General features: G+C 41.7%; 1 protein-coding gene across 3 annotated transcripts; it reads left to right on the top strand.

Annotated features, from left to right (window-relative positions):
• On the top strand, positions 1-27,982 carry map3k4 (mitogen-activated protein kinase kinase kinase 4). Of its 3 annotated transcripts, none has more exons than XM_074646341.1 (27): positions 1-261; positions 8,213-8,403; positions 9,325-10,775; positions 12,676-12,936; positions 14,049-14,201; positions 14,337-14,494; positions 15,307-15,423; positions 15,529-15,628; positions 15,784-15,867; positions 15,962-16,231; positions 16,320-16,469; positions 16,866-17,027; positions 18,156-18,289; positions 19,890-19,968; positions 20,082-20,160; positions 21,417-21,510; positions 21,824-21,946; positions 23,563-23,663; positions 23,750-23,830; positions 24,239-24,430; positions 24,523-24,593; positions 24,681-24,797; positions 24,887-25,046; positions 25,164-25,286; positions 25,622-25,728; positions 26,660-26,839; positions 27,023-27,982. In XM_074646341.1, the coding sequence occupies exons 1-27, from the start codon at positions 230-232 to the stop codon at positions 27,041-27,043; spliced, it is 4,791 nt and encodes a 1,596-aa protein (XP_074502442.1). In that variant the 5' UTR covers positions 1-229; the 3' UTR covers positions 27,044-27,982. The 3 variants fall into 3 exon arrangements, with proteins under 3 accessions (XP_074502442.1, XP_074502444.1, XP_074502443.1); XM_074646342.1 differs by lacking the exon at positions 1-261 and adding an exon at positions 361-518; XM_074646343.1 differs by lacking the exon at positions 21,824-21,946.

The raw sequence follows: 27,982 nt of genomic DNA, 5'->3' as shown, positions 1-27,982 counted from the left end.
TGCCGTAGCAGCGCTAGACTGAGGCGCTCCTCCTCAATGAGCGCTGGAAAGATGGCGACGGCATACGCACCAGCGAGAGTCAACTGTGCCGGCGGGGTGGAGAAAGTGCTCTAAAAGACACACAAATCCGCCTCTCTTGCAAAGATTAAACGGTGCAAAGTGTGTCTGACACCGCCTAGACATGGTTTAGTCCATGCACGGCTAGGAACAAGAAGCCACTGCTTTGCTAATGGAGCCTCCGGATCGCAACAAGCCCAGCAGGTAATGTACTGAACACAAGACAGCCTATACACCATCAGGACCTCGCACTCTGCCAAATAGGGAGCAACAACGTGACAGTGCAGTGGAGCTCTAGAAATCGGCTTCCTGTCAAATAGTGCTACGCGTGCAGTTGCTGCAATTTTGGAGTTGCAAACTTTTTTTTGGAGCAACATTTTTTAGGGCATACTCTGCTGCAGAAATACACTTCTCGGTTGCTAGAGAGAAAGAAAGGCAAAAAATGCTCACCAAATGATAAGGTAACATTATTATGAACCCATATGCAACATGTCAGAGAGGACGAGCTAGCTAACATCTACTGTCGCTTGTCACTTTTATTGTTCATACACTGCAAGTTCAACCAGCAGAAGAACTGACCGAGCTGAAGCTAGTTTTGCAATGTGTGGCTCTTAAGGTGGATTTAAACGTGTTGTTGTTGGTTATTTGAGTGTGCACAGAGCATGCATTTCTTTATTATAAAAACACCGACACCAGAAAACTTGGCTGGCTTTTAGTTAGCATGTTGCTCCTCCACTGTGATTGTTAATCATCTGTTGTGTCGCACTGCACTGCTGAATCATGATACTGGGGCTCTTTTATCGTGCACAATAATGCAATTTTAGATAAATGCAACATTTGGATCATTATTATAACTTTGTTGTTGCAAATGCATGTGCAAGCAGTTTTCATCATGCTATTCTTAGTGCACATTTCTGCAATCTTGCAGCAGGGGAATGCACACAAACAAGACAGCCATAAGATGTTTTTGTTCATATGTGCTGCATCTCCTAATCGTAGTGCTGCAGTGTTTGCCCCTGACAGACCCCTCAGGAATCCTGCTGTTGTGTCTTCTCCTCCCTTTCTCCTCAACATGCAGTCTTCTGTCTGCAGAGAGAGTGACTTTGAGGTGCATTTATCAGCTCTGTTATCTGCTGTAATCCCTTGTTTTTCTCTGCTTGACTATTTCAGTAATGATTGAGTTGTCAGCCAGTTGTTATTCCCCTTGCACCCCTTGTGGCCACTCAGTCCGAAGTGGACACACTCACAAACAGCTTGCATGATTGTGCAATACTGATCCTGTTAAAAGTAATTTGCTGTCCGCCATTGTGCATAAAGGGAAATTACTGAGTCATGCTATTGCTGGAAACATGTGTCACAAGTTGACATGATCACATGGGATTCATTGTAATGTGTCATATGTTTGGTGTATGCACAAAGTTTGGGGGTGAAAGGTAAATGCTGCTGTGGAGATCTCAATTGTATGTATTGGCAGTGTCATGTGAGACTAAATGTGCATCTGCCTGAGAATTTGTTTGCGTTACCATTTCTATTGTAATGGGATTAGAAACATGCAAAACTTGCAGCATTGTAAACATTAGATGTTACATGGCAGGTGTAGTTTGCAGGAAACATTAGTTCAACTTGTGTTGTGTTCAGACTGCATAGTAGGGATGCACCGATACCAGATTGGATATCGGGCCGATACTGACTCAAATAGCTGGATCGGATATTGTTGGCAATGTGGCCGATCTATTAAATTCAATTCTATGCTTATATACTACACACATTATATGCTGGAATTTTAATTCCTGTTTAAATTTTGACCAATTTGTTGTTGCATTAAAAAGGTTTACACCTGAGTTGTAATTCCTGTTAGGTTTGAAGATTTTTTTTGCCAAGTTGTTGGTCTACAATTTATTATTTTGATAATAAATAACAATTCCCAAAGTAATGTTTAAGTCAAGCCTTACACGTAAAAGAATGATCCCAGTCACTTCCACACAGTGAGGCATGCAGCTTTTTAATTTAACACTGGTATCTGATCAATACTTGTTATCAGCTAATACCCAAAGCCCAGGTATCACTATCGGTATCGAGACTGAAAAATCTGGATCGGTGCATCTGTACTGCATAGCTCTGTCATAATAACTAACTAAACATGGAGAAGCAGTGTCCAGTTTTTACGCACCATATATCTTGAACAAACTGGCAGAAAACTGCAGGTCCGCTGCAACTCTTTAAATCAAGGCTGAAGACTTTTCTGTCTGCTGCTGCCTTTTATTAAATCAAATAATTTCTTACACTGCACTGCAACCTTTATTCTTGTATTTTAGATATTTTGTCTTATTCTATTTTAGCATGTTTTTATTTCTATTCACATGGTCTTAAAAGTGGTTTACAGATTATGTATAACTTAAATATTATTATCACTATTCAGCAGGTTTTATTTTCCATCTTATGTTATGCATTCTATGTGCTTTATTTCATCTTATCTGACCTTTTTATAATTTGTGGATGCATTTTAATGTTTTTAAAACATTTATTAATTTTATGCATTTAACAGATTATACATACAACACAGAACCTTCCCCCAAACTGAACATATGGCAGTTTATAAAATAATAATAATGATACAAATTACTTGAAAGTAAATCGCTTAACATTAAGTTTCAATGGATATATATTAACAATGAAAATATAACAAAGTGAATGAATAAAAATAAATGAATAAAAAATACAAAAATATATTTATTAAAATAGATAAATAAAATTAAAGATATGGTCACAAACAGAGTACAGCACACATTCCTCACAATAGATTAGTCATTATATAAGTCTAACTTCACACTTCTAGCGCCTCTTCAATGTCACCATTTTTAACAAATTACAAAAACATTTCCCAAAGATGTCATAAAACTCCGAAGCTTTCTTCCTCACTATATATGTGAGTTTATCAAAAGTCAAACTTGATGTTAAGTTTTTCAACCAGTAGCTAAGACAGGGGCGACCATTTCTCGATGCTTTTCATGTTTTACGGTCATTTATGTTTTGTGCTTTGAATTGCCTTGTTGCTGAAATGTACTATATAAACTTGCCTTGCCTACTAAGATGCAAACTTCAGACTGAAATGACCTCACAACATACAGCAATTAGTTCTTTTAGTCTTTATAAAGGACAGATACTTCTATCCACCTCAACGAGTGTATATACTTTAACTGAATGTGTGAGGTTGGTTCAAACTGACAACAATTCTGAGAAAGATGAGTTATGTGCTTGCTTGGCAGTTGAGGGCGATCATTAGCAAGTACAGAGGTCCTTTTCTTTGTCAATAATGTCTTGTTGTCAAAGTCAGTCTGAAGACATTGTGGCTCACAAGCATTCCAGAGATTTCAGGATGTGGTGGACAACAGAGCGCCGTGGATAGCTGCCTGGAGCCCCGGAAAAGCTCATGGGTAGAACTCATTAATGCCTGCGTTTGCCAGGAGCACAGGCTGTAGAATACAGATGGACCGTCCTCTAGCGTTTCCTATCTGCATCCTGTCTCTGCCCAAACCTGCTTTAGAGGAATTAGTGCTGCTCTCACATTCTGTCACTCTCATCTGTCATTTCCTCTTAAACAATAGGATCTTTGTAACTGCTAAAACTATGGCAACTGATGTTACTAATACGCTGCAGGAGTAACATCATCATGGTAGAGAAGGAAAGGAAGATGGTTAAAGTGGCAGTGGGTTGAATTGGAGCAGATATGCTTAAAAAAGTTATTTTTATAAAACGGTCACTATATCCTGATAGTAGTGCATGAGACAGGTAATCTGAAAAAAATCATGTGCCTCTGTGTCCTCCGGTGCTCCTAATGGCATCTGCAAGATTTCACAGACCGGAGGAAAACAACCAATCAGAGTCGAGCTGGAGCCTGCCGTCTCTGAGCAGCTGTCAATCACTCGCGAAGTCCGATCAAACGGTCAAACTAGGCAGCGCTGATCAAATATAAATCAATATTCTGTTACTGTAATGCCTATTTCTCGCCTCAAATGTTTTCAGAATCATCTTGTAGTGTACTGTTTAGCTGTAAAATGAGAAAGTTTGTGATCCGGCCGCCTTGTTGAGATCAGTTGAGGAAATACCAAGCACCAGCCGGAGCCAACTTTATAATTTTACAGCTAAACAGTATACTATAAGATGTTTCTTAAAACATTTGAGGCGCGAAATAGGCATTACAGTAACAGGATATTGATTCACATTTGATCAGCGCTGCCTAGTTTGACCATTTGATTGGAGTTTGCGAGAAATTGACAGCTGCCTCCGTTGAATGAAAAGCCAATAGGAACCCTCTCTCTGAAATGAAATGTGATTGGCCAAAGTCTCCTGTCACAGGCTAGGCAGGTTTAAGTTCTGCAGAGTCATGCTCGTCTATTTGATTTGACATTTATGACGTGCACAACTGCAAGAAACTGAAATGCCAACTGACAAAGGTGTTGCTCATGACTCTCTACAGTTTAAGATCAAATTTCATAGGTGGAGCAGATTACTGGCTGCACTTATGAGGCAAGTGGCATTAGGTGAAGAACATGTCATTACACCATTTACCTCATGCTGCCGCCCACACTCTGCAATCAGTGCCTACATTTGGATGCATTACATCATGTGACTTGTTGTGGTTAATGGCATGAGCTGCCAGAGGTACAGTAAGGTCTATGTCTTTTCTTAGTCTGAGGATGTTCCCTGCTGGTGTCAAGTGATTTAGCAGTGTTTTAGAAATGCACTGACTTTGGGATTCTTTTGAATTAAAGTGGCTATTTGCATGTCATGCCTTGCAAAAGCAAACTCCTCTGTTATGCATGTTTTGTCTGCTTTGCACAGTTGCATGTAGGAGAGGTTGGGAGGTCCACTCCTGGCAATGTCACACACTGTTCCAGAGAAGGGTGGGGTCAAGTACGTTGTGTTCATTGTCTGTATTCTGTTGGCCTATGGTGCAAATTCTGATCGCAGCCTGTTTATCAGGGATAGTCAGGCAGAGCTCAGAGATGCATGCTTTTGTACGTATGAGCTACACTTCCATTGAGATTTGTGCACAAATAGTTTTTTATATTGCCTCACCAGTTAACCCTGGGCTGGAATTAGTAGCCAGCAGACACATCCTTTTTACAGTGGGGGGTAATCAAAATCTGGATTTAGCTTACCGAGCATCAGTCATGCCAGCATGACCTAATTGGTAGAGAGTGTGCTCTTACAAAACCCCGGCCTCCTCCTCCTCCTTTTCCTCTCTCTGAAAAAAAATCCCCTTTAGTTTGGCCATTGTGAGCAAGTGTGCTCACTAACCAGCTGTGTGCTATTCAGCAGTGGGCCTCACGGGCCACGTGTCACAACTATACAATAGAGTGCCCCTTTCCTGGTACAATAGTGTGGATGGTTGGTGTCAAAGGTCAGGCCCCCCCTGACTCTGGCAGCCCTCCGTATCACTGCTTCAGTCGCTGTTCAGAAAAGACTCTCGATTTTGTGCTGTTTATTATGCACTCAGTGTTTCTGCCTGGGGGCTCTAGCATTCCACTGGCCTTTATTGGAGCCCCAATGAGCCATCCGATGAGCCATTGAGACCAGCCAGACACCATCTGCAGTGATAATTCAGTAATGGCAGCCAGGCAGGGACAGCTTGAAGACCATAGTGCTGCTATGGTTAACTGCAGGGCATGCAGGCCTGTAACTTTCTCTGTGCGGCCTGCAAGTAGGTTTTTAGGAAAAAAGCAAAGAATACAGATGAGGAATTTGCACAGTTTTTACTGCAGCAGCACAATCTGTGCCTGAAGTGTCTCATGGCAACCAAACAAACAACCGGCCGTGATGGCGTCATTGGTTCCGCTGTCATTCCTGAATGATTTAGTCATGCTGCTCCGCATTGAGAAGTGTCTTTTTTTAAAACTTGGTCTTGTTCTTTCTCACATGCATGTGCTATTTCTGTCCTCAGACACCACCCGTGCATGCTTTGAGATGTTTACAAATGTGTGCACAATTTGATCATGCTTGTGACGTAGTAGGAGGTTGATGTCATAACTATCTGCATTCTCTGTGCAGTTTCCCGATACCTGTGTCGATTGTTTCCATTGCAAAAGCACAGCGATTGGTCTGTTTTTGTTTTGCTGAATGCCTTATTGCAACACACATACTGTGCCTTCTTGTGCCTGCATACTGAAAAGATCACTGTTGTGTCCTGCTCCTGCAGAACAAGCCCCTTCCCAGTTTCCCATACAATACACTCATAAAGGCGCCAGTGTTCTTTTTCACGCAAGAATTATTCTGTAATTTCAAAACTGTCGTGGTTAAGATGGTCGTGCTTTTCATGTTATTCTTGCGGTATGGCTTCGTCCGAAATCACATACTATGCACTACATACTCAACAGGTGTACTATCGTTCAACATACCTTTGTGGGAATAAACAGTAGTATGTATCTTTTCGGACGCACTGAACTGTAATTTGCGTCGTCACTACCTGAGAGCCTCCTTGCTGGAGAATCAAAGCCTGAATTAATTTAAAAATATATACGCCTGTACAAAGTGAAATCTTATACTTACAGTTAAACTGAAGCGTTATTGGTGTTACAGAGCTGTCCGTCAACGCCCGTTACGAACGTTGGCGTTACTGCCCGCATTACATTGTGTGATATTTATGCAGGCATAGTGTACAGCGTTGCATACTGTGATATTTCACCTGAAATAGTATGCAATTTGCGTACTATTGGTTTCATACTAAGGTTTCGGACATACTAAAATATCTCACATACTGTTTTAGCGTACTAAATAGCATGTAAGTATGGAATTTCGGACGGAACCTGTGTTTCATTCATGATGTCTTGATTGCATCTAGAATCTTATTGCAGTTGAGGTTGCAGGAGTTTGCAGCAGGTGTCTGTCTGCCTCGCATGTCGTTCCACAGCTGCTCCCAGGGGACTCTGCGTGTGCATAAAGGCAGATTCTGCAGCAGTGGGGCAGATGGGCAATAGAAGTCAGGACTCTCTCTCTCTCTCTATGTGGCTCCTTGAAAAGCTTAAGCAAGTGATTTCCAGATTACCCCCCCCCTCCCTTTTAACACTCCCCCAGCGAGAGTGTGCCCCTTTCAACTCCTGTCTACACAGGCGCGTGTTGGGGAATGCCTTTCAGTCAGATGATCGATGGAGGGATACATGGCGATGAGCATATAGAGAATGCCCGTTTTCATGCCCCTCCTCTTCTTTCTCTTTTTGTTTTTGTTGGCGGGGTCAGACCTTCCAACCTTTCTCTCTAATCCTGTTAAAAACCCCTCAGAAAGGCATTAGGGAACAAAGCTCTGACGTTGTAATCTGGGAAGGCGCGCTGCTTGCACTCTCCGTTTTCTTTTTTTTCCCCCTTTTTTCCCAGAAGGAAGTGACTCTAGTGACTCTAGTGTTTCCATTCTGCAGAACTAGATGCAACATATTCTGATGGCGTTTCATTATCTGAAATTCGCAGTCAGAATGTTGTTGGGCAATCGTGGTGTTCACATCTTCATTGTTGCTCAAGATTTACTATAAACACATGAAAGTGAGATGCTGTTTTGTATAAGCGCTGTGCTTGCACATGGTCTAACAACTTTTACACACTTTGGGTGATTGAGTCTCAGTGCTACATGAAATCTTGACTTGTGTGCAGCGTGGTTGATGACTTAGCAGACAGAGTTAATGAGGGTTACTATTTCTCCCTCTCTGGTTGAGCCATTATGTTTACCTAGACCAAGAGAGGGTGCCAGTAGAGAACCCACAGCTTATTATCCTGCGTCAGGACGGCTGTGGTCGTGCACAGAGCGTCACTGCTGTGCATTTGGGAGGCAGCCAGTCAGACTCCGAAAGGACAGACAACTCGTCAGTCTGCTCTAGGTAGCAGCAGACATTCAGTCTAGTTGCAATTTAGCAACCTGTTTGCCGTGGCATTAGAGGAGATTTGCTGCACACTCTGTTATGGGTACAAACAGCCCAGCACAGTTTGACCTTGCACACACATTTCTTTGGTTTTATTATGATATGACTGAAATAGTTTCATAATGCCAAAGCATGGGCTTGCTGTTAACATCACTACTAGGTATCAGTGCTTATTGTAAAGATGCAAAGTTAGCCCATGTCAATAGTTTGTCCTGTCGGTTTTATGTCACAATGTCATATGTTTACAGGCAGGCCAAGCCAGTGGAAGATGCCTCCCATCAGACCTCTGAGGTGGATGAATCCTGGGACTTTCCCAGCGAGGAAGAGGAAGCTCTGTATGGCACAACACCTCCTTTTACCTCCCGCCAGATGAAACGCATGTCTGGCAAACATCAACGAATTAGCCAGGCAAGGAGTGCTGGTCGGTCTCCCAAGAAAGGTAAGTTGACAATTCTATTTGACTGACGATATGGAAATCATTTAAAAATGTTTTACCTTTTTTACATGTATTTTAAAAGCCCTGACGCAATGCAGGAGGACAACCGCTCAACCTGTCTTAATCTCTGCTAAGGTGCTGGAAGAGTCAATGAGTCCAAAAGATGATAGAAAAGATATCCGCACACTTAGATAGATCACACTTTTGGTCTGTCAGACCTTCATCAGAGCCCTGACGCACCAAGCTGACCGTCGGCCTATTTCAGGCCGTCAGTGAGCGTCTGTCGCCCCAGTTTTAGCGGTGTGTCCTGCACCGTCGGCCCAAGTCGGAGGCCTTTTGGCCGATTCAGCATGTTGAATCGACGGCGAAGCCTGTTGGTGAGAGAAATCACTCTGATTGGCGGTTCAGCTTAAATTAATCAGTGCTCGAGAAGAGAAACGGAAGTGAGGAAAGCAAGCCAACGAGTAAAGTCAAAAGGAAAAACACAGAAGGCTCTTTTCATTTTTCATCTTCATCTCATCTGATCATTACAATACACAAATATTTGTGGCCATCTGGAATAAAGCTATGTGGTGAATGAGAGTGGTGTGAAATTGGTCGGCAAACGCCACTTTGTTCCATGTTTGTATCATTACAACGGCTTGTATATCTGCATTCCTTTTTGAATGACGAATACAGACTACTGCGACCTGCTGGTGTGGAGAGTTATTTCCTCTCATGCAGACGCAGAACTTACGTGGTAGTTAGCCGTTGGCTCGTAGTCTTTGCGGTGTGTATGAGTTTATCTTTCTGGCCAAGACACAGGCGATGTGAGGTGATGCAATGGTCGGCCTTCATTGCTGCTAGTTCTTTGATGCTGATTTTGTGTGTCTGGGCCTTTAGATACGTTGTACTGACTGGGAGTGTTTTCTGTGTTTCTTTCAGTGGACCTTACCCCACCTCTCCCGAAAGAGAATCCCAGGCCAGTGGAGCCCCCAGAGGAGCACAGCTACAAGCACGGCAAGAAGCTGAGGGCCACACTGCGCGAGAGAGAGAGAGACCACAAGAAGACTTTTGAAGGCTCCTTCATGCTGGATCCGCTCTCAAAGCCAAGCCCTTTTGGTGCCCTCAACATGGATCCCCGGAAGCATTACTTGAGCTTAGGCTGCAGCAGTTGCAAACTTCCTGTGTCTATGCCCCATATTGCCCGGACACACCGCCAGACCTCCAGGACAGACTGTCCCGCCGACCGCCTCAAGTTCTTTGAAACTCTGCGGCTGCTGCTCAAGCTCACGTCTATGTCCTCCAAGAGGAAGGAGAAGGAGCAGAGAGGCCTTGAGAACATGGCCTTCATGGGTCACAACAACGAGGTCATTTGGTTGGAGCTGCAGGCTTGGCATGCACGACGCTCCACGGGTGACCAAGACCTTTTTCTTTTCACTGCCCGCAAGGCCATCCCTGACATCATCAATGAGGTGCTGCACTTTAAGGTCAACTATGCCAGCCTGGGAGGGGCCCAGTGTTTAGGGTCTCAAACAATCCAGGAGGACTATCAGAGGGTCCCAGATCTAGTCTGTGCAGAGGAGAGGGAGCCTGTTGTAGCAGAGACCAACCACTGTGGAGTAGATCCCTGGGGCTTTAGCGCCTTCCCCTCACCAACGATGAATGCAGCAGAGCCTCTGGGCTCTGGCGCTGACTGCAGGGAGCACCTTCAGCGCCAGCGGCTTGCATTTGAGCAGGTCAAGCGTGTTATTGAGTTGCTGGAGTCTGTGGAAGCTTTGTACCCCTCGTTGCAGGCCCTGCAGAGAGACTATGACAAATATGCAGCACGAGACTTTCAGGGCAGGGTGCAGGCGCTCTGTCTGTGGCTCAATATCACCCAGGACCTCAACCAGAAGCTGCGCGTTATGGCCACTGTTCTGGGCCAACATGATCAATCCCGTATCGGGTGGCCCGTCTTTGAGATCCCTTCACCTCGCTGCTCCCGTGGCAATGAAGACGAGGAGAATGAGGAAGATGAGGAGAATGACTCGTCAGCCACTTTTACAGCTGAAAGCGATGGAGAGGACAGGGATGCTGAGGAGGAGGAGGAGGAGGAGGAGAACGAGGAGGGGGTATCGGGACGTGTAGCAGAGGGAGAGTTGTCTCCCTCCTTGACTCCTAAATTTGCCCGATTGTTATCAGAAGAGGAGTTTCTCCCAACTGCTACTGCAGGAAGTGCAGAAGCGATAACGGGAGGGGGAGTATTCTGCCCTACATCCATCTACAGACCGTTTGTGGATAAAGCTCTGAAACAAATGGGACTGCGTAAACTGATCCTCAGACTGCATAAACTGATGGACCGCTCTCTTCAGAGGTCCAGATCAGCGCTGCTTCGCCACACTCCTGCACTGGAGGTGAGGCTGTCTTTTTTTTTTTTAACTGCTTTAACTTCGTGATGATTACCATTATTTATTTATCCTCAATAATCTGTGTTTAAGTCTATAATTAACAGAATTGCATTATTACAGCTAAGTAAGTACATTTTTATATATCTACTATATAAATGTAAGGTATAATCTACAGCGAGCCGATCATTGCTTTGCGTCGGGGACTGCATTGCCCTGTTATTTCATAACCCGTTCGCTGTACATGATCCCACTTATTACACGGCTACTTACTTAAGAAATCAATAATTTGACACAAATGTGGTCCGCCAGAGTCCAACATCAGAACTGTGTCCATGGCAACGGTCTGCTATAAAGAAATAACAGACCATAGAATGCCATAATTGACCAATCCGAATCGAGTGTAATATATATATATATATATATATAATTAAAAAATGAAGGTAAAAAATAGCTGCTGTGGTGCTTAACAGTCAAACTAGATGCAGTATTCTTCACTTAAATTTGCAAGAAAAAGGGCTCACTGTAGTTGTAAGTAGTAGTAGTATTAAGTAGTCACTGAATAAAAAAATTCAGAGCTTTATTTATCACATACACAGGGTTGTAACGGTATGAGATTTTCATGTAGGGCTGGGCAATAGTGACAATATATATCGTCAAAAAGATATAAAAATGTCTTTCTCCGTAACGTTTCTATACCGATATAGCACAGGCCTGTATTTATTTCTTTTGTTCTCTATAATTTCACTTAAAACTTTGATGTTCATTTTGCACTCAGGTTCTTAAAATGAGAAAATACTATTATTATATTTTTCACGTATATTTCATTTACACAGGAGTATTCAAAAATAGGCTTTACCATGTGGCTTTCTCATATTGGACTATGTATTTATTGAATTACCAGAAAACATGCTATATCCTGATATGACCTATATCGTGAAGAATGATTTGGGCCATATCGCCTAGCCGGTACAGTACCATAAACATCTCAGAAAATATCACGGTTTCATGGTATCACGGTTTCACGGTATACATTATTACACGGCTTTGTTGAATACTCGATTCTGATTGGTCAATCACAGCGTTCTACGGTCTGTTATTTCTTTATAGCTATGTATAACAGACCGTTGCTATGGACACAGTTCTGATGCCGGACTCTGGTGACCCGTTTTTGTGTCAAATTATTTAATTATCCCGTGTAATAAGCGGGATAACGTACAGCTAGCGGGTCATTGCTGTGAAATAATCCCAGATAGGGCGATGCAGCACCCCGACGCAAAACGGTTCACTGTACATTATCCCTTACTTATGATTCTTCTTTTTATTATTATTTTTGTTAGTAGTAGTGGTAGTAGTAGTAATAGTTGACCCTTAAAGGAATGAAAACAGAATTACAATAAACTGAATTATAAACTTGATAAAAAATAGCATGTTACTATAGTATGTTATATAAAGCATGTTAGTTTATAGCAAGTAATTAACTACTAATGAAAAAATAACATCAGCTGTGAGCTTTTAATACACTGTCTGTATCTCAGGTATGTCATTTTTTTTCAATACTGTAGACATGCAAATTTACACAGTATGATAATGTCAACATATCACGGTATACCTTAATATCAGTATACCGTTACAACCCTATACACCAGTAATATGTGTGGTGAAATACAATCTGATGTGCCCCTTTGTGTGTGCTAATTTATATAAAAAACACATTTGGCATAAATGCACTGTTTCAAAGTTTTACACTGTGCTGTGCAATCCAAAAGGGATGCATCTTTACAGATGCCTGAGATTTGGGCAGCAACTTTGAATTTATTATGAAGCCAACTGTTGACTCTGTTGATATAATAGCCATGGTGCTCTATAAGACATGCTAAATTAAGTTCATCTGATCTTCCACCCGCAGTTTGAAGACTTCCCAGACCCCATGCTGTACAGTGATTACCTGCCAGAGCTGTCGCGCCATGTTTCCTGCAGTGGTCCGGCTCACCCAGAGCTTGGAGCAGACCAGGTTTCCTGGGAGGATTTGCTGGACATGGACCTCCCGTCCTTCCGGTCAGCGTTCCTCGTGCTGTGCAGAGTCCTTCTCAACGTCATTCACGAATGCCTTAAACTGCGACTTGAACAGAGGCCTGCCGGGGAGCCCTCACTGCTCAGTATCAAACAGGCAAGCAGCTGCTGAAACACACACTTTAGCGTTAGGGTTATTAAGTGATTCTTCTATACAGGCTGAATGACTGAACGAGTCCAACTAAGGGGGCTTTCACAAGCCGTAGTCCGTTTGGCTAGTCCTAATCAGAGTGAAATTGACACTTTTGGTTCGTTTTCTATTTAATCTGGTTCGGATTCACAGTGCACAAATTAAAGCAGACCAAATAAAAGATTAATTTGCTGAGGGGCGTGTACGAATTTATCTTGAGATGCCATTTCTATGCAGGGAATCACAGACTTTGATATAGATATTTTTTTTTTCACTTTGACTCGGCACTTATCTATTGTGCACACAAATCCCTTCTCTAGTTTATCTCGAATTACTTTATAAACGTCACTATTTTTGTGGACGTTATTTTGCATATTCTGTATGTTCTCTTCGGCACGGATGTCAAGTAAACATCGGACTTCTGTAGAAGTCCATGTCCGTCCTCTCCCACACATGTTAAACTGTCATTTACTTGTGTCCATCTCAACAAATGCTCACACAGTTCGCTTAAAAAATGAGACCGCTTGCGAGAGTTGTTTTGGTCCCCACCAGAGTACGATTACTGCGTTCACAACTGCCCAAATGAACCGCACCAGAGTTTCATTAAAACGGACTAAATGTTAGCTTCTGAAAGCGCCCAGTCAGTAAATGCGCCCAACATATACTGTATCTTAGTTCCATTGCATGATTATTTTGCTCAAATAAAGAGACCAGTCATATGGCATGGTCTGCAAACACATACACTATTGTTAGAACCAGCAGCCTGCACACATACAGTATGTGTACTTTCCATCGGGACACAAAATGGGCTGGCGGAAATACCTTTTTATTCTTTTAATTTGATTGGATGTTTGGTTGCAGCTGACTTAAGTCTGGTAGACAGCTGTGTAATTCCTCTGTATAGATTATCAAATAAATGATTAAGCTTAGTTAATTTTGTCTTAAAGAAACAAATATTGAGATAACTATTGTTACCATTTTACTGGGCAGAACCATCCTTGAAGACAGTAATACATGACGGGTACGTCATATATAAGTCTAATCATAATGTTTTTACATGTGGTGTTTGTGCTCTGCAGTTGGTGCGTGAGTGTAAGGAGGTTCTGAAAGGGGGTCTTCTGATGAAGCAGTATTATCAGTTCATGCTGCGTGGCGTGGTGACTGATGCTCAGGGCTTGCAGACAAATGCCAATATTGATGAGTTTGAAGAGGACCTTCACAAGATGCTCATGGTAAGACTCTTAACATTTTGTCCCTCCTCTACTTCAAGTGTAAATGTATACAATCATTGAAGAGAAAGTCTTGTGAATTTATGCATTATTGAAATGCAAGTTGTGGTTATCTAATATCTGTCGCTCTTCTTGTAGGTCTACTTCGACTACATGCATAGTTGGATCCAGATGTTGCAGCAGCTGCCTCAGGCCTCTCACAGCTTAAAGAACCTGTTAGAGGAGGAGTGGAACTTCACCAAGGTCATCACTCCTTACATCCGTGGAGGGGAGGCCCAGTCTGGAAAGCTTTTCTGGTTAGTCACTTACCTGCAAACCAAACTACAATAAATGTTGTTTTTTTTGTTCATTTAAAAGATAGGTTCACAATTTTTGAAGTTAAGGAGGAATGTTTACAGCAAGACAAACCCGTTCATATGGGCACCTGACTATTGTTTTAAGATTTAACAAAATTGTGAACCTATCCTTTTAAGATTGTCACTAATGTTTTATGTAGAGGCATCGATTGCAATTTTCTTGGCCGATTCAGAGTCTGACCTGCCGATTTAGATTTTTTCAGATTCAGATTTTTGTAATGTTATCCTTTCACTTTATTTTCATTTATCGTGGTTATTTGCATAAAACACACAATTCAATTGATTAAGAAATAAATTATTGCATTTTTATATAAATATTTGCTTTGATTAAAAAAATTCTGTCAGTAGTAGTTTTAATTATATATCATAAGCTGCATAGAGCTAGTGTTAGGAAGTTAAACAGGTCACAATTCCCTCTCTAATATCTGTTTTATAATGCTGTGGAAACGTCTCTGTATTTATTCAAGTTTCTTGCTGAAAACTACATTTTACAAGATTACATTTGAACACATTATGATAGCGTTATTATAATTTACCTTCGCCCAATACTCATTTTCACTGAGTAGGACTTGAATCATAATGTAACTCAATGGAACCTCCGTTAACTGTGACAAAAATAGGAATTATGAGACTGATCGGCCGGTCACCGGTCATGGCTGATCAGCTGAAAACCGTCCGGTTTTGATCGGCTGCAAATCGATTGGTGCATCTCTAGGTTTATGTGAAACTGAGGACTATTCTGCTCTTTGCAGTGATATTGCTGGGATGCTGCTTAAATCCACTGGAGAGTTCCTTGATGCCGGCCTGCAAAAGAGTGGTAACGAATTCTGGGAATGTGCAGATGACAGCACCGCCTCAGATGAGATCAGGTAAGGGGGATAACACGGTTATTTGATTTCTGTTTCAGTCTGTGTGGTAATATTTTTTTGTCCAAGTGGAAAGGTTTTAAACTTTGAACCTTTTGATTCTTCAAGGCGGTCAGTTATCGAGACTAGTCGGTCACTCAAAGAGCTGTTCCACGAGGCCAGGGAGCGAGCGTCCAAGGCTCTGGGCTTTGCCAAAATGCTTCGCAAGGTGAGAGACAGCAGTGAAGTATTTTCACTCCCTTGAAATAGAAAGCCACAACAGTAGTGACTTGGCAGTTTATCTGTGACCCTGTTGTCTCTGCTCACCAAATAACTGGGACTGTGTGTTCTGACAAACACTTTGTTTGATTCCCTTCTGCGCAGGACTTAGAAGTTGCTGCAGTTTTCAGTTTCACTAACGGGGTGACTTGTCTCCTGGAGGCACTGAAGAAGCGAAACTATGTCAAGGTTTGCGTTTCTGTTCATTTTACACATTTCTGATCTTTCTTTTCTGTACTCAGGTCATTTATGTGCCCATTTAACCTCCTTCTTCTATCTCCAGGTTCAGATTCCAGGCTTGGAGGAGCTGCAAGTTTTTGTCCCCTGTGGCTTGATGGACCAGCGGCCTCTCATCCTGCAGCTCCTCAATGCCGCTGCTGGCAAAGACTGCTCCAAAGAGCCCGATGAAATTGCAGAGGACGATGCCTACCTGCTCATGAGCAAACACGGAGCTGGGGACCCCACTACTGATTCTGACTGGGCTCAGTGGGACGGAGAGCTGCTAAAACTGGTCCCCCAGATGGAAACTGTTGACACTTTAAGAGCCATGAAAGTATGTGACATTTCTTTTTGTGATTCACTCTGTGTGTATGTGTTTGTCCGCTGTTTACAAGCCTCCCGCTGGTCCAATGTGCTTTCAGGTGGAAAACATGCTCTTGATAGTGATGCAGTCGGCTCATCTGGTGGCCCAGCGAAAAGCCTTTCAGCAATCCATGGAGGATGTGCTCACACTTAGCAGGGAGCAAACATCTAGTCAGCCTCTCATCGCGAGTGCACTGGAGGAGCTTAAGGTACTTACATAACCACATGCTATGATTTCCAACCTGTTAAAACACTTGTTTATTTTGTGTTGTTGTAAAGACAGGTGGGTGTCCCACTTTTCAGTGCATATGCATCAGTTACCCCGAATTTCCGCTTTATTAACATTACCTGAAAAAAGAGGCCACTATCAGGCCAGATTTTAGAAGTAATTCTCAAAAGGGAAGTCACTAAGTTTTCATATCTGTTACATTCAGAGCCACAATACCACACGTCATTTCTCACAATGATGCAATCAGTTTTAAGTTTTGAATGCTTTCACTGATCGCTTTGGCTTTTAGGTTTTCTACAAAATCTTTTTATTAGAAAATAATACTAAAACATAATTAAACCCTTTCTGCTCCCCATCTTTCTCTCTCCTACCACAGGATGAGGCACTACAGCTGTGCATTAAGATCAGCACTGCCATCGACCGAGTGGAGTATATGTTCACCACAGAGTTTGAGGCAGAGGTGGAGGAGTCCGAGTCAGCCACTCTGCATCAGTACTACAGGGAGGCAATGATACAGGGCTACAATTTTGCCTTCGAGGTAACTGCAACACACAGTGTATATTTTTAAAGCAGCACATGCTTTAGATGCTACTAGGGGTGTCACGATTCGATTTTACTTTTGATTTTAAGGTCACAATCCGATTTTTGATTTAGACATTTTTTTTCAGCACCAACGGCTATGCCATTGTTAGACTATGGAGTCTTGATTCGTAAAGATCAACAGATCATTGGTTTTATGCCCTGACAACTGTCATTTACATTTTCAAAATTCTTTAAAAGATACTACATAGTATCAACAAGTGTGATATTTTATTGGAATTTGCCACACTACGACCATACGGTTAGATTTATGTCAGTTATTTAATATGTTATAACGACTTATTTCACCCGTTAATTGGGAACAAACTGTTAAACAACAAAAAGAAGATCCACTAGATGGCATGATGCAACTTTACAACAACAGCTAGAGTTTCTAAGAGTTTACGAGGTACACCTGAAAGCACCTGTTGGCGCCTACATGCTTTACCGTGCAAAGCAATGTAGACACTCAGTTGATTTGATGTGGAGATAGCGCAACAGCGACTGAAATCGGCAAAACAGCTAAGAGGGATCCACAGGTTGCTGCAGTCTCTAAATCTTCTGCAGCTGACAAATGTAGTTTTTCTGTCAACACGTTCGTTGTTTACATATCTCACGGTGAAGGCAAAATATTGCCACACCGGTGACTTCAGGGAGGCAGGACGATTTTCCAGTTCTGTTGTTTCTCAGTCATCCTCGTGGTCATGGTGGATTGAAAAGTGCAGCTGCAGGCTACCGGTAAGCTATGCTGTGTTGTCTTTGAAGTCTTCTTTTTTTCCTGTGGATGCTCGCAAGTAGGTTGGGGGTGGAGAGGAAAAAATACCGTGAGAATTGCCAATGTTGGCCAATGCCAAAATAGATTTTTGACTTAGAATCAAAATCGTGATACCCCTAGATGCTACATATCTAATCAATCCTTTCTTCTACTCGGACATTTCTTGTCCACTTCTCTAATGGTAAGGCTAATGGTGTTGGTGTAGTTATGGGTTTTATTTTGCAAAGGGACAATAAAGCCACATTATAAGGACTGAATTAATTGAGGCAGCCATCCTTAATATACTCCTGTTTGTTTTTTTGTTATTTGCAGTACCACAAGGAGGTGGTGCGCCTGATGTCCGGGGAGTTCAGGCAGAGGATCGGGGAACGCTACATAACCTTTGCCCGCAAATGGATGAACTATGTCCTGACCAAATGTGAGAGTGGCAGGGGGACCAAGCCCAGGTAAGGCCTTACCTTTTATCACTTGAGCACATTTTAGAGTAATTCACTTGGTCTATTTTTTGCCCTCTGGTGTGGTGTTCCTGAGGCAGCATTTAAGGATTTGAGTATGCTGCTCAGGGATGCTTTTTGTAGTATTGCTGCAAGGAGAGTTAAAGCCAGGCACTCTGGTTGGGCATTAACTTCAATAATCAATAAGCTGTCCTAGTAGTGCAATTAATCTTGGATAAACAAGTTAACAAACATCAGCTTAAACAAACTGCAGACTAGAGGCCTTTACACACGGGGGGGGGGGCGTGACAAATAAACAACACGAAAATGGGAAATAGTCGCCTGCGAATATTATGTCTAGGTCTTTTATTGTGAAAGGTAAGAACAGAAGGAGTGGATCTGGTGAGCACTGCCTTTGTAGAGGTTGAAATGAGTAATAAAGTTTGCCATTTTGGTCTATGGAGCCTTTCGTGTTGTTGTTTCATAAATATAGGCGCAACTCAACCCGTTCCATGCAACATGATTGGTTGATTGATATTTGCGTTCTGTGAAAAAGTACTCATGACAAAAACAAAAGTTTTTTTTTTGTTTCTTATAGTACAAGTTCATAGTAGTTAAGCAGGTTTTGTTTGTGTGATAAATTCCTCATTTGCCCTGCTGTATTTTTTAGATATATTAAATGTAAAACCAAATTTATCTTCAGTATAACCGGTATTTATCTTCTGTGTAAGAAAGATAGAAAGAGGCCTTGAAATACATTTATTTTATCCCTCATTGTCAATAGCTTTTGTTTTGAGCCATAACAAGCTACTATGGCAACGTTTTACTTTGATAATAAAGTGAAGCCTTTAGGTTATTTCACGGAATACAATTTTAACAGTAGCATTATTGAGACATAATAGAGACCTTTTTTATTCTGACAAATATAACAGTGAGAGTGAGTCAGTTGTCATATTTAATAATTAAAATGTAAAACTGTTCCACCGTATTACCTACTGTTCCTCCAGAGAACACAAAGAGCTACTTAGAACAAGTGCTTAAAGGAAAACTTTGAAAATCTTTTAAATAACACTCAGCTACGCTTTCTGTAGTCCAACACAACGAACTCTGCCTGATTGGCACTCGTGTTTCCACCATGGATGTATTCCACTATTCCTCCTTTGTCTTCCGGCAACACGCCTCCTCGCCAGATTTCAGAAAGAGACTTCTCCTTGAGTGAGACTCAAGGAGAAAACAAGCACTTTTAGTGGACGTAAATGACGGTGCCAGCTTCAAACTGCACGGTGCAGCTGCCGTCTACAGCGCTCTCACTCAATACTGGACCAATCTCAGAAATATTTGTCCCTATTAGTCAGTCAGACTCAAAAACATGGGGAAATAGTGTCCAGGTTGAAAAATACCAAAGTTAACATTTAAGGATGAAGACACTGAAACCTGTTCCATAATTAATCACAACAGTTACCGCACTATCAACTGAAAAACTTAAATATCTTAATCATGTCATATTTGTATATCAATTGAAAACTTGAACTGGTACAATGGGAGTGTATATCGGCCCAGTACAGAGTGAAGTTTGGGGACACACTGATTAACTCTCATGTTTAACCTACAGGTGGGCGACTCAGGGTTTTGATTTTCTTCAGGCTATCGAACCTGCCTTTATATCTGCATTGCCAGAGGAGGACTTCCTGGTAAAATTGCCTGTTTTCTTCTCTGTTGTTTTCAAAAAAATTGCACAACCAGCATGCTTTGAATATGATGTATTTGTTATCTATTGACTGTGAATTTACATGTCTTTCTGCAGAATTTACAAGCTCTGATGAATGAATGTATTGGACATGTGATTGGAAAACCTCATAGCCCAGTCACCGGCCTGTACATTGGTAAGATTCTCCTCTGTGATACGAACTATTGGTGACTTCCATATCTGGAGTTCGGAATTTATTTCAGTGTTTACATTCTGTTGCAAGTTTATAACCTGGGTGTCATTGGGACGGGCTGTTACACAAAGCAGGCACAACGGCAGTGAAATAGCAATGAAGCATGTGTATGACCTGAGGTTTGTTTAGTCAGCCTCCTTTGAGCTTCAACATGCTGCTGTTTAGTGGTCAACAGTAGAAAACGGTGGTTGCCCTGAGCTGTGAAGTAGGGTGTTACTGAAAAAGAGGATGTTTGCTCAGCAAACATTTCCTGATTAAATAAAGACAGGAGTTTTTTTTTTCCTCATATCTCGAGAACGGTTCATCCGATCGACTTCACGCTTGGTGGGTGTATTGCTGGAGACCTGAGGACAATCCAGAAACGCGATATGTTATTAATAAACTTTGAATAAACAATCGAACAGCGCTCTGCGCTGCAGCAGAGATGTCTGTAACTCGCGGATTTTTTTTTTTTTTTAGGTAAATCAACTTCCCGTTATGAACACTTGAATAACCCTAATTTAAAGGTACTGTTTATAACTTCTTACGCGTATAAATCAGGTCGGTGTCCCATATGCGCTCGCGTGTGGCTACGCTGTTCCAACACAAACTACACGGAAGCACCAAAACCGCAAAGTTATCTAGTGAAGCCCGTCTTGCAAAACAGTGTCTCTTTATACATCAGTTCTCTTTATACAGCCATGGTCGTCGACCTTTACAGGCCACAGTTGACTGCAGTTCACTTTTGCTGCTGGATGCTGGATATACGAACGTTACAACCAAACTCTCATTCACTTCCCTGGCGTCAACGAGCAATGAGTGGTTCCCAAGAACGCTGCAAACAGCACTTCCGGGAACGAGAATGTGCTCCGAACAGGCACTACATTAGTAGAAAAATAATGCTGCAAAAAGTGACCATCAAATGATGCAAAAGATCTAAATTCTGTGCAAACGAAGATATGGAGGCAACAAGCTGGTACTAGAACAGTAGTGCACAGAAGTAAATGTCTGTCTTTGACTTGGATGGAGTAAAGCAACACAATACAGTGGCTTTCATGTGGTGACATAACGATCTGACCACTGTGGTTGTATAAACATGAGCACTTTGCCCTCCTACGGCAGAATTCATGTTATTTCTGTGATGTTTAGTTCGTTGTAGATTTTTCCCAAACTACAAACAATGTTTCCTAAATTAAGCATTTGGGTGTTTTTCTTTTCAGCTCCCAGGAATAGTCCTCGACCTGTAAAGGTCCCTCGCTGCCATAGTGACCCACCGAACCCCAATCTGTTCATCCCTAATGCTGAGGGTTTCAGGTAGATGGTTACAGTTAAAGGGTTTTTACAATAATCTGTGTGCCTACAGTGTTTTATACTCTTTCCTGCATGGCTCATCATGCCTTTGCTTTGTATGCCTACTGATGTTTTTCGCCATGTAGTTGTTGAGCTTCTGTGTGTTTTGTTTGTGTCTGCAGTAGTCATTTTATTTGTATAGTGTCTGAGTGAGTGAGTCTGTGCGTCTGTCCCTCAACCAGTCACACACACACACAAACACATCTACACACATCCCACTCCAGCCAACCTTACCCTCCCAAGGCAGAGCTCCTCAGTTTGTTTTTTCACCACACAGCTCTCGAAGTCTCCCCTGCGACCTCCGGAACCAGCTGTTCCCCAACGGCCCTCGCCCCGTCCCTCAGGGCCCGGGGGAACACAGCAACACCAAAGCACCCAGCAGCAGCCCCAGTGACGTCAGGTAGCTTTGCCCCCAAGTCACCTGCTAGAAACTGCTGTCAAAACACGGCCTCAGATACAAAAACAAAAGCAGATTTTTAAAAATATATATATAAGGCTTCTGGAAATTGAAGGAGGAAATGCTTCATGTTCAAGTTTTAAATATTTTATCTGCAGGCCCTTTAACAGTAAATTTCAAAAGATGGAAAGAATGAAACACTGTGCTTATCATAGCGCTCTTACAGAGGGATATATTTTATATCATACTTGTTTTTATTCCATTATTAGTTTTTGTAGCTTTGATTTATATGTTCTATTGGAAGATTGCTGATTTCCTGCTTTTAGCCTTCTGATTGCATCTAAACAAACACTATAAATGTGGATATTTAGACAGATATTGGATTTACTACTGTATCCACAAATCTCCCATTCTTTGTAAATTGAGTATTTCCAGGCTTTTTACATCTAGCATCAAGTTTTAGTTTATATTTGTACAAATAGTTTGGCTCTTTGGACTACAGGAACCATTTTATTAAATTAAATAATGAGGCATTTCCCTTCACATGCTACCTGAAATCTAATTTTACTTGAAGTAATTGATTTTTTTTTAATGCATTTACAGCATAGCTGTACAAATATGATAATTTCAATCACTTATATTCTTGCTACAGCTTAACTGAAGTGCTAGAAGATGCATCTAAATAATATGCATGGCATTTTAAGTTAAGAAAAACCTCAGAATGGACTTAATAAGCAGCATTTTCAGCTATAGAAGTGTTAATGTAGCTTTTACAAACCCTGCTAAATGTCACCAAATCAGACAAATGGCCTTACACAAGTCTTATTACTGGTCAAAGGAAGAGACTGTGATTGTTGTGCATGGTGTGAAAATGAAAAAAAAAAAAAACGCACACTACGTCAATGTAAGAGTGGGCTATGAAATTCTGCTTTTTAGTGCTATTAACATCAGTCTTGCTTTGATGCTGGTGATTCACCGCCATTCGATTTTTTGGCTTATTTGTGTGTGCTTTTGAAATCCAAACATGCACTCTGGAGATCTAACCTTCAAGTGTGTTTGAGCTGTATAATGACTCTGATGCATGCTGAACTGTTAATGGGTTTCAAAAGGCATACTGAGAATCCGCTAAATTTTTGTTTCTCTTGAAAAGGTCAGGTGGTTTTTATCAGTTTTTAAATATTATTTTGAAACCCAAATACTGACTATCCAGCATAGAATTGTGTAGTATTTGAGTGCTTGGATTGCTTATAGTTTACAGTATTTATGTAATTTTTATTTTAAGCACAAGTCTGGGAAAATGTTCCCTAAAAGTTGAGGATATATCTCTCTCCCTTTGCAAGTCAATGGGTCTCCTATCATTAAGATGCTTTTAGGAAGCAGTGGCCTGTACTTTTTAAACTTTCCACAGTTAATTAAACGTAAAGGACTCACTTAGTGCATGGAATTTTATGAAGAGCATACTCAGACATTTTGAGAGCATAAAAATAAAGTGCAGTCTTGGCAGATGAGATTGCACTTGGCCATGAACAGAGAAACTCCCAGACTGAAACATACCATCTGAATCAGTAGGTTATGAGTGAACCACAGTGTTACATCAGTATCTTCCATGTTCCCTGCAGGGGATCCAGTTACCACGAGAATGACCGTCTGTCGTCGGTTGCAGCAGAGTTGCATTTTAAATCTCTGAGCCGCCACTCCAGTCCCACAGAAGACAAAGAAGGTGTGTGCACTGCCTTGTTTGATCCACATTGTGCATATTAATCTTTCCGATTGGCTAAAGTTTTTTCTTGTGATTTCTTTCTCCAGAGCCCTCCTATCCTAAGGCAGACCTTAACAGCGCTGCTCGTGGAAGCTGGGAGCTCCGCACCTTTATCAACCAGTCCAAGGGTGAGGGGAAAAAATCTATACAGCATAGTATCGCAATATTTTGCGTCGCAATATTGTATCTATATACGGATGTCAAGTATCGATCTTTTATTATATAAACTATTAACTTCTTAACAATCCGACGGCCGCTATTCTGTCTTTCAGAGGTTGTTACGGACTCAGTCTTAAAGCTAGAGTGAAGATACTGGTATCATATGCAACTAGAAAATATAAAGAATTGATTGGTTTATCAACCATGTCATGAGGGGGTCAAAAAGGAATCACAATATATCTTATCGCAATACTCAGCATATCGCAAAATGTTTAAAATTGCAATAAGAATGTATCTTTGATTGACTAAAATGTACAATAGGGAATGTTTTCCAACATGAAAATACCAAATAACGAATCCTGTTTCTCCAATCTCAGACATTGCAGCACGTCAAAGCCCCATGGAGGCCGTCCGCCGCTCCATACGCAAGTTCGAGGACAAACGCTACGCTGTGATGAAGCAGCGCAACATCATCGGCCAAGTGTGTCACACACCCAAGTCCTATGACAACGTCATGCACGTCGGGCTCAGGAAGGTGACCTTCAAGTGGCAGAGGGGCAACAAGATAGGTACGGCCACCTGTTGGCTGCTTTTGTTATGATGTGAATTATGTAACGCACATAACGGGCAGTGATGTAATGATTGTGTGTCATCATAATAGGTGAGGGCCAGTATGGGAAGGTGTACACCTGCATCAACGTTGACAGTGGTGAACTAATGGCCATGAAAGAGGTGTGTACTCCAGCAAGATCAATTCAGTTTCTCAAATTAATCACAAGATCTGCAAGGTAGTGGTAACACTTTTTATTTTCCCACCAGATTCGATTCCAGCCGAACGATCACAAAACAATCAAGGAGACTGCAGATGAGCTGAAAATATTTGAAGGCATTAAGCACCCAAACCTGGTGCGATACTTTGGAGTCGAGCTCCATCGGGTAAGAGGCACGCGTTCATGTCGGTCTAGGCATCACATGGTGCATACTGAAGCAGTTTTTGGTTTAAATGTTCATGCGCTCACTTGTAGGAGGAGATGTACATCTTCATGGAGTACTGTGACGAGGGCACTCTGGAGGAGGTGTCCAGACTGGGGCTGCAGGAACATGTCATCAGGCTCTATAGTAAACAAATCACTACAGCCATCAATGTCCTCCATGACAACGGCATTGTCCACCGCGATATCAAGGGTCAGTGTCATGTGCTCTTTCTCGTATTTTCTATTTCTTATTAGAAGTGCAGGAAATTCTGAGTGAACTCCATTTACCCACTGTTAATTCTTTCTTTTTTCTTTTTTCTTATATCAGGAGCCAACATCTTTTTGACATCATCAGGCCTGATTAAGCTCGGTGACTTTGGCTGTTCAGTCAAGTTGAGGAACAACACTCACACCATGCCAGGGGAGGTGAACAGCACACTGGGAACAGCAGGTAAGAAGTTGTATTTTGTGTCTGGACGTCACCAGCAGAGGTCACTGTGGCTTGATATTTTCCATTTCACCAATGGATGTCCACCCACACACTGTGATTTATTACAAAAGGGTGTTCTTCTTTGTCTGGTGTGTGTAACCCTTTCTGTAACTTGTGTACTGGATACAACGGTCTTCGTTTTTATGTATTTGTTTGGTTTGCGTTTTTACATCAAACATATTTCCAATTGATCACATGGAATTGTACACACATATATTTCTCTAATCTGCATATCACATCTCTGATTAATATATTCTAGTGTTTCATAACTGTTTGTTATTTCCTGTCTTAATCAGCATACATGGCACCTGAAGTCATCACCAGAGCAAAGGGTGAAGGTCATGGGCGAGCAGCGGACATCTGGAGTTTGGGCTGCGTTCTCATTGAGATGGTGACTGGAAAGGTAACGAGTGATCATGAATCTTTAAAAGGGATTGTTCTATGCTGAGTATACCATGCTGTAAGAAAGACGGGCTGAATAACTTTGATTATTGTCTTAGGTTATTGTTGCTCTGTTATAAGAATTAATTATTATTGCAAACAAGAGACACATTGTAGATCAGTTGTGGCTTCCACATGCAGTGATTATGTTTCATTCCAGTTGAGCGAAATTTAAATTACATGTATTTCAAGTAGAGTTTCACCTTCAAGTTCTTTGTGTTAAAACAAGCAGATTTTAAATACAAAAAAACAATTGTCTGAGACACTGTTACACTTTGGCAACCATGCTGTTTTATTCTGACAAAATCTGTGGAGTTGCCGGTACCCCTTTAGCAAAACTCCCAGAATAGTGAAATGGATGTTTGGGTTATTTAGAATAGCTGTGTGAAAGTTACAAAACCTAATGCTAGTTAAGCTTGTCAAAGGACACTTTTTGCCCACATATTTTAGGTCTTAAATTTGTCTGCGTTCCAAAATTGTGTACTTTTTCTTTTTACTTTTAGTACATACTGCAGCTCCCCTTACAATGTATGAACTGTTGCATGCAGTATGCATACAAATGGGACATACTACTTCCTCATAACATTGTGCCTTGATTGTTGTGCCCCATATATCTGCTTTGCAGAGGATTGGGAGTCAGATTAGCCAGAAAAGCATGCTGGCTTGTATACTGCATAGGACATCCTGGTATTTTTGGCGAACTGCATTTGACATACTATGTATTGGGACATACTAAATCTTTTTCTGGCATACTAAATAGTATGGTAGTATGTGTATTGAAGGGCACAGTTTACTTCCCCCTTTCCCACTTCAGGAAATTCACTTCACCAAAGACATAAGTAAAAAAAAAACACATGGAAATGTTATGTTCTTACTTTTATCTGAACCTGCAGAGGCCCTGGCACGAGTATGAGCACAACTTCCAGATTATGTACAAAGTGGGCATGGGCCATAAACCCCCCATCCCGGAGAAGCTGAGCACAGAGGGGAAGGACTTCCTCGGTCACTGTCTGGAGAGCGAACCCAAGAGGCGCTGGACAGCTAGCATGCTGCTAGACCATGCGTTTGTCAAGGTGAGATGCTGCTACAGCATGGCATACATTTTAAAGAAGTCCTGTTTTCTTTTTGTTATATTCATTGTCAGACTAAAAACCCCATGTAATTGGAAAACATTTATTTAAAATGATTGTTCACAGATAGGTAAAGTGGTCATCCAACGAGTTCCCATTACGTCTTCTATATTTTGTCTGTTTCAGGTTTGTACGGATGAAGAGTGAACGGACCTTCTTCTGTGGCTTTTACGTTTACAAATTAAAGCACTACTGTACATGCTGTTGGCAAAAGAAAAAATAACCGTGGACGCGGAGAAGAGGAAGTTACGGCTGAAGGCACATGGAGTTAAACTGAGGAACTAATACAGTATCATTTCAGAGGACAACTGGACCTATGGAGAATAGGGTTGTGTCTTTATGTACCCATGGACTGGGGGAGGACGGGCAGGGGTGGGGACTGTACATACTGTAATAATAGGATTGGCTTTAATTCTTGTATAAACAATATTGTAAATTTAAAGTAACTATTGCCACATTTGTTGTTCTCACTGGTGAAGAGACCTCTCAAAAGGCATTGAGGAATACTTTTTTTTTTTTTTTTTTTTTTTTATAAACAAATGGGGGCGGGGAAGGGTGGGGGGGACAAAACCTATGGCACTTTTAAACTGTTTACCCAAGAGGCAGTTGAGTAGAGGAGGGAGGAATCTTATTTCAGTCGCCCTTTTGAGGCTGATAAAGGTGCGGTAAGCCTCGCTGAATGGAAGGAAGACGCTGGTTAACCTTTATGAAATGAACACCATCCAAATATTGAAATTAATTTATCACTTGTCGTTTTGCAAGCGCGGGCACTAGGAAGGATTTTTTAATGTATTTTTTCTTTGCCTTTGCTGAGGAGTACGTGTCAAGTTGGAGCAATGTTCAAGTCTACTGGTCGCCGGTGAAGAGCTTTTCATGTGACTGGAGCGTAGCCAACTAAGAGGAGGAATTGGGGCCTGCTCTCCCTCCCTGCTGCTGAACACAAAACATCCACACAACCAAACACACACACACACACACACACACACACACACACACCACAACTTCTGGTCCTCTGCTGCTCTTAAAGTGTTTGCTATGTACAAACTATATTAATAAACCAATCGTTTTCTTTTTTTTTTAATGAAA

Source organism: Sebastes fasciatus, chromosome 9 (genome assembly GCF_043250625.1).
Source record: "Sebastes fasciatus isolate fSebFas1 chromosome 9, fSebFas1.pri, whole genome shotgun sequence".
Taxonomy (NCBI): Eukaryota; Metazoa; Chordata; class Actinopteri; order Perciformes; family Sebastidae; genus Sebastes; species Sebastes fasciatus.
The sequence above is the reverse complement of the archived record's forward strand: the minus strand, read 5'-3'. Positions and strand labels throughout refer to the sequence as shown.

Excerpts from the sequence above, each read along its gene's own strand:
- map3k4 (XM_074646341.1), top strand. The coding sequence starts at position 230 with ATGGAGCCTCCGGATCGCAACAAGCCCAGCAG. Across the intron at positions 16,470-16,865 it reads GTGCACTGGAGGAGCTTAAG|GATGAGGCACTACAGCTGTG; the intron begins GTACTTACATAA and ends CTCCTACCACAG. Across the intron at positions 21,511-21,823 it reads CCTAATGCTGAGGGTTTCAG|CTCTCGAAGTCTCCCCTGCG; the intron begins GTAGATGGTTAC and ends TTCACCACACAG.